General features: G+C 60.1%; 2 protein-coding genes across 4 annotated transcripts in view; one reads left to right on the forward strand and one right to left on the reverse strand.

Annotated features, from left to right (window-relative positions):
• ATG9B (autophagy related 9B) overlaps window positions 1–667 on the forward strand; it is a 7,800-nt gene extending 7,133 nt beyond the window's left edge. The window contains 2 exon segments of the mRNA XM_007469837.1: window positions 309–453; window positions 540–667. Of these exon segments, the coding sequence (XP_007469899.1) occupies window positions 309–453; window positions 540–667 (273 nt within the window).
• Window positions 668–2,112: 1,445 nt separating this feature from the next.
• Window positions 2,113–6,452, reverse strand: part of NOS3 (nitric oxide synthase 3) — an 18,504-nt gene continuing 14,164 nt past the window's right edge. For 2 of the 3 annotated variants that reach the window (XM_007469839.1, XM_007469840.1), the window contains exons 20-26: window positions 5,898–6,070; window positions 5,259–5,469; window positions 5,082–5,169; window positions 3,952–4,073; window positions 2,986–3,134; window positions 2,439–2,633; window positions 2,189–2,350 (exon numbers count right to left, since the gene is read on the reverse strand). In XM_007469839.1, coding sequence (XP_007469901.1) covers window positions 2,189–2,350; window positions 2,439–2,633; window positions 2,986–3,134; window positions 3,952–4,073; window positions 5,082–5,169; window positions 5,259–5,469; window positions 5,898–6,070 — 1,100 coding nt within the window. Of the gene's footprint in view, window positions 2,351–2,438; window positions 2,634–2,985; window positions 3,135–3,951; window positions 4,074–5,081; window positions 5,170–5,258; window positions 5,470–5,897; window positions 6,071–6,452 lie in introns of all 3 variants that reach the window. The other variant, XM_007469838.1, reaches the window with a different exon arrangement.

Consider the following 6,452-nt stretch of genomic DNA (forward strand, 5'->3'; position numbering starts at 1 on the left):
CGAACCCGCGTCCCCTGCGTTGGCAGGCGGACCCTCAACCACTGCGCCACCAGGAAAGCCCCATTGTCCTCATCTGACAAATGAGGGCCCTAAGGCTAGGGGAAGTGAAGTGCCTAGCTCGAGGTCGCAGGTGGCAAGCAGTGGAGCTGCGGGTGGAACGCAGCTCTGCTTTGAGTGAGGCAGGCAGACTCCTACCAAACCACAGCCCTGCACAGCCAGGGACGGGCTCCAAGCTGAGGGTGGGGGAGGAGATTTCAGCACCCTCTGCGCCGAGCCCGGGGGCTGGGCCTCAGGCTGCAGGGCCAGAGGGAGCCCCTCATTCTTCCCCTCTCCATCGGCAGCAGCAGCAGGAACTGTGGGGCGAGGCTTCAGCCTTCTCCCTGTCCAGGCCCTGGGCCAGCCCGCCACAGACACTCTCGTCGGATGGGGAGAAGCCATCCTGGTCCAGTGATGGTGAGGCGGTCAGGGTGTGCGGGGGACAGACCCCGGGTGAACCGCAGGTATTATGGCACTGCCCAGCTGATGGCTTTTCTCACCAGGCTCCAGTCCTGCTTCCAGCCCCAGACAGCAGTGGAGAACCCAGAGGACGCAGAATCTGTTCCCTGGAGGGTTTCAGGAGCCCACAGACACCCAGAAGGAGCCTGGCCAGGCCAGTAGCACTGACTGAGAGGGCTGCTCACGGCCTGTATTGTCTAACTGGGGTGGAGGCAGGGCAATGAGTAGGACACTGGGCGGACTCAGACTCGGAGGTATGGGAGCAGTGGTGGGAATTTGGGGTGATGGGGATGGTCATCTCTGGAACCTAAACCCCTGGACCGCTTGTCAAGAGTTTTTCCTCCCCCAGGTTCCCTGGCTTCTCCAGCCACAGGAGATCGGACGAGGTAGAGTGGAAGGGCACGCCGAGCCCTCTTTAAAGACCCCCATGGATGCTTTAGCTGGGCAGAACTTGGGAGTCAATGACGAACTCGCCCCGGAGAAGAGAGAAAGGGTAGGAGAGGAGATGCCCAAGGCATCAGGAAACATGTCTTAGAGACAGTCCTCACATGGAGGGGCTTAGAGACAACTATCTGTCCTGGACTGGCCGCCTGGGAAGAAGTGCCCAGGTGACCTCAGGTTGGAGGGCAGAGCCAAGATGGAGGCCAAGCTACACATAAGGGAGCCATGAGGGGCTGGACCTGAAAGGCAGTAGGTTCTTAATTTTTGTGTGTGCGGTACGCGGGCCTCTCACTGCTGTGGCCTCTCCCGTTGCGGAGCACAGGCTGTGGACGCGCAGGCCCAGTGGCCATGGCTCACGGGCCCAGCCGCTCCGCGGCATGTGGGATCTTCCCGGACCAGGGCGCGAACCCGTGTCCCCTGCATCGGCAGGCGGACTCTCAACCACTGCGCCACCAGGGAAGCCCCAGCAGGTTCTTTAGACACAGCTGGACTTTAGGTTCCCATGGGACTTGTGCAAGGGCCTGGGGACTGGGTGGGAAGACTAGAGAGGCCTGATGTTTTCGGAGCTCACGTTGGTGTGACATGAGGAGGCGGGTCTGGCCCCTCGTCCTCTCTGAAACAAGCGGTAAAGTTTGCTCATGGCTGTGCTGCACAGCTTTGTGACCTTAGTCCTGGAATCCCCACTCCTGTCAGCTGACGTCTGCACCTGCTTCTCAGTCCAGATCAGGGAGCAACACAGAACTGCCCGTGATTGGCTGGAAACCACCACTGTTCTCCAGGACTCCCTGTCAAAGAATTACCACCTCCACACTGTCTGCACAAGTTCAAAGACAAAGCTTTGTCATTCATTCTGTAACTATAATTGACAGCACGGGGTTAGGCATCTTAGTAGCTCTCATAACTTCTGATCTGGTCTCCTATGGTGAATCTTCAGTAATAAATATTTCAATGATTTAGAGATCAGGCTTCAAGATAAGATACTTCCGAGAGAGGTGAGGGGAATCTAAAATTCACCTAAATAACACAAAAGGGCTCTGGAATACCACTGCTGGGAGACGGCCTTCCAGATTTACTCAGACCTAGGGTAGGGAAACAGACCTAGACAGAGAAAGAGATATTCCCCGGGAATCAGGCCAGTCTCCGCAGTCTCTGGACAGAGGTGGGACGGCACCTCGGGAGGGGAGGGAGAGGTGGCTGGTTCCGGTCTGACGGCCCCTCTCTCCGCGAACTGAAGCGGAAAGCAAGAGGGCTCTCAGGGGCCAGGGGTGTCTGGGCCGGGCGGGTCGAACGCCCAGGGCACTGCGCCCCGCATATGCCGCTCCTGCAAGGAAAAGCTCTGGGTGCGTATGCGGCTTGTCACTTCCTGGGTGCGCAGCGTGAGCCCGAAAATGTCCTCATGATAGCGTTGCTGATCCTGGCGGCGGAAAGAGGGCGGGAGATCAAAACCCAAGTCGGAGTTGCCAGCGGGAGTGGGGGCGGCCCCCGGCCCCGCCCCTCCGCACCCGCAGCACGCCGATGACGTCGCCGGCCTCATCCAGCTCCATGTCGCCCTCTGTCGCCAAGATGCGCTGCACCGTCTGCAGGACGCTGGTTGCCATGGTGACATCGCCGCAGACAAACATGTGGCCCCGCTCGAGGCACAGCACGCGGTGCACCTCTGCAGCCAGCTCCGTCCGCAGGATGTCCTGCACGTAGGTCTGAGGGGAGGCGGGGTCAGGGGCAGTCCCCGGCGGGGCGCCAGGCAGGGAAGGGCAGGCCCCGCGGGGGGAGCGGGCAGGGTGGGTCCTGAGTGCGGAAAGATACCCAGAGCACCTGGTGGGGCCTTGGTGCGCTAGGGTGGGGTCTCAAGGGACGGAGACAAGTAAGGGGCGGGGCATGGGTGAGGGTGGGTGAGACCCAAAGGGGCCTTGGCACGAGGGTGGAGCCGAGTGGGGGCGGGCGTCTGAGCGCCACGGGGTCGAGCGGAAGGTGCGCACTGCAGGGGGCGGGGCCGGCCTGGGCCTGGGCCTAGGCGCGCCGGGTTACCCCTGCCCCCTCAGGGTCCCGCACCTTAGGGCTGTTGGGTTCCCGGGAGAAGGCGGTGAGGACGCGGCCAAACACCCCGCGCTGCTGGGCATCCTGCACCTCCTCGCGGTAGAGATGGTCGAGCTGGGAGCACCGGCAGCCGAACACCAAGGTCATGGGGGCAGGCTGCAGCCCTGCAAGCGTCACTGCGGCTTGGGAGAGCCCCCCCAACCCCCTCCTGGGGACACAGGCCTAGTGACACCTCCCACTGGCTACCCTCACCCAGGCTGAGGGGTCCACCCTTTCCGGCAGAAACAACCACTCAGCTGTTTGGCCTCTAGGAGAGTTGGGATGCTTTCACAGAGATCCTGCCTGACGCTGATTTACAGAGAAGCCGAAAGTCACAGGAGATGGTGACTTCCCTCTGGTGGCATGGCCAGTAGTGACGCTGTGCTGCGCCTGGGGCTTCTGACTCCATGCCCTTTGTACCATCCAACACTGCAGTCTGAGACTGTCTGGCCCCGTCCCTGCTCTAAGCCCATATTCTCCCACACCTTCAGTTCCTGCAATCTACACCTTCCTCTTAGTCACAAGCTCCCTTCGTCTGATTTACCAGCTCCCCTGGGCACCCCATGCCCAATCTGAACACCCTGTAGCTTCCTTGGGTCTCAGACACACCTAGGTGACCTCTGACACAGTCCAGAGTCCACCTGGGACATATCTGTCTTCTGAGTCCCAGCCCCATCTTCTCCAGACATCCGGGTTCCCTTTGTTGTTAATCCAATCCAACACTACTTTGTGCTGGGCACCAGGAAGCCAGACCAACAGGGCACTGCCCTTGGCTCTAGGCCCCTGACCCCCTGGTCTAATAAACTTCTTTTCACCTTTGTGGCCCTGTTCCTTGCCTTCTTTCTTACCTGGTTCCTGCTTTCTAGCCCCCTGCTCTTTTGTGCCCCTAAGTTGTGTGACTCCCTCCTGCCTTCCAATCATTCCCTTGGGCCCCAGCCTCACCTTTGCTCTCGATGTCATGTAGCCGCTCCTGCCAAAATCCCCGGAAGGGGGCGATGCCAGTGCCCGGGCCCACGAGGATGCAGGGCAAGCTGGGATCAGGCGGCAGCCGGAAGGAGGGAGCCCTAGCCAAGAGACCCTCCATCAGGCCCACTTTGTTTCCCCACATCCCCCATTCTTATCAGCCTCAGCAGGGTTGAGAGAGGAGAACTCCACTTCCACTGAAAATGCTTGTGTCTAGCTCATAGTAAACGCAAAGTGTTTAATAAAAGAACACTGCTGATTGGCAGAAACTTCCTGGACCTGTGGTTTCTGGAGGTTGGGTCAAAGGAAATAAAGCTTAAATTTGAATTGAAGAATGTTTTGAGGTCTCAGTTCAGGAGATAAAGTACGGGGAAGAGAAGAACAGACAGCCTTTTAGTTCATAATGTGTTCACTGAGTGTCTTTGTTTTAAACCGCAGCCTCGACATTGGCATTTGGTTTGTATTCACTAGACGGGCAGTTTCTCTGTAATTTAGCCTGCTGGATGGGTTTGGGTCACTAGGCCTAGCTGGTGCCATCCTGGGAACACTTCTTTGTCCCACCTGAGACTTCCAGCTCCTGGGTGCTGGATGGGGCAAGACTTCTGAACACAGCAGGAGGGAGGGGTACCCTGAGATCCTTCACTTTCCTCCAGTGCTCAGCGTTACTGTGGTAACCTAGCCAGTTCTCCCCGGACTAAATGCGGATGGGGCACAGTTCCCAAGCACCCTGCCTGCCAACATCAGACTGACCCCAGAGATGTAGGGAGGGACACAGTACACCGTCTAAAAGCAACAGGGCCTGCTGGATCGAATTCCAGCCCCGTCTCTGGGAACTGCAGTCTCAAGATAGGACCCTAAGTCCAAATTAGTGAAAGGCCCCAAACTTAGCCAGAGTTGTGAAGTGGGTGCCCCGTCCTGGATATGTTAAGTGGGGCGTCCCTGCTCCCAATCACACCCTTCACCAAAGCTTCTACCCTCACCCTGTGCAACTGCCTGCCGATCCCCCCACCTGTCCTCGGCCATCCATGACGCACTCTGCCACCCCTGCTTGGACAGACACTCTCTTCTTGGCGCCCTGCCTGCCCCCCTCCCCCACAGTGCTCACTTACCCCCTGATGAAGCAGGGTACGGGGTCTCCAGTCTTGAGTTGGCTCAGCCACGTGGAGCAGACTCCATAGTGCAGGGGACCCAGCCCATCTAGGGGGTTGGGGAGGGAGGGGGCCGGTGAGGGGTCCATCCCAGGGTCACGGTGTGGTCCTGGCCCTGCCCCTGCCTCCCAGCCTCACCTTGGGTCCTGTATGCCAGCACAGCTACTGTGAGGTGGATCTCTCCTGGATGGGCGCTGGGCGCTGAGCTGACCGAGTAGTGCCGGGGCTGGAGCAGGGGCAGCTGGGTGAGAAGCAGCGGGGCGGGCAGTGCCACAGATGGAAACTGCTCGAGCACCTCCAGCAGGGTGGGGCAGCGGAACCACTTCCACTCCTCGTAGCGCCGGGGGTCCTGGCGGGGGCAGGGGGCAGCGAGCTTGGAACCTGCTAGCCCTGCCTGATGACCTCCCTTCTCGACCCCTCCGGGGCTGAGACTCCTGGGGTTTCTCCCCCCTCAGTAGTTCAGGCCAACAAACATTTCTTGAGCACCTTCTCCATGCTTTTTTTTTTTTTTTCATCCTTTTGGCTGTGCTGTGTGGCATGTGGGACCTTAGTTCCCCAACCAGGGATTGAACCCACGCCCCCTGCTGTGGAAGCGCAGAGTCTTAACCACTGGGCCGCCAGGGAAGTCCCCTCCGTGCTTCTTTGAGGCGAGAGAATTCAGAGATGAGTAGGAACTCCAGAGCTGGGTCTTAGAGCCCCATCAGGATAGCCAGGTGGGCTCCCCTCCTGGCTCGTGCTGCCTCACCGGCCCCCGCTCCCCACTGGGGTGGCCCCCACCTGGCTGAGGGTCTCGAGCTCTTGCTGTTCACTGGGCTCTTCAGCCAGGGTGCTGAGCAGTCGGAGAAGTTGAGGGCTGGGCGGGGAGGTGATGTCCAGGAAAAAGGTGAGAGCCTGGCGCAGCGTACACGGGGGCAGCCGGGGGTCCCGCACCCAGCCGGGAGGAGGGCCACCTGGGGGGGGGGCACGGGGAGCTCTGAGGAAGGGGCCGAGCCGGAATTGCATTGTCTGGGGAGTACAGGGGGACTAACCACCTCACGGTGTCTTATCAGAGGCCTGGCCCTCGAACAGTGGTGGTGGGCCTGTATGGGCAGCCCCTGGGAGTGAGTGTGTGTGTGTGTGTGTGTGTGTGTGTGTGTGTGTGTGTGTGAGGGCCCCTGCTGGACTGGGGGGGTCTGGGCTCCTGCCTTTCCCCACCCAGCTTGTTTGAACTCTAGGCACTAGGTAGACCCGATGCCAGCTACAGAGCGGGCTAGGCTGCCGGGGGTGGTTGGAGTGGGGAAGCCTTTGGAAGGAGCCCAGAGGGAGGGGCGGCCTTCTGCGGCGGGGCGGGGG

Source organism: Lipotes vexillifer, unplaced genomic scaffold (genome assembly GCF_000442215.2).
Source record: "Lipotes vexillifer unplaced genomic scaffold, Lipotes_vexillifer_v1.1 scaffold472, whole genome shotgun sequence".
Classification (NCBI taxonomy): domain Eukaryota; kingdom Metazoa; phylum Chordata; class Mammalia; order Artiodactyla; family Lipotidae; genus Lipotes; species Lipotes vexillifer.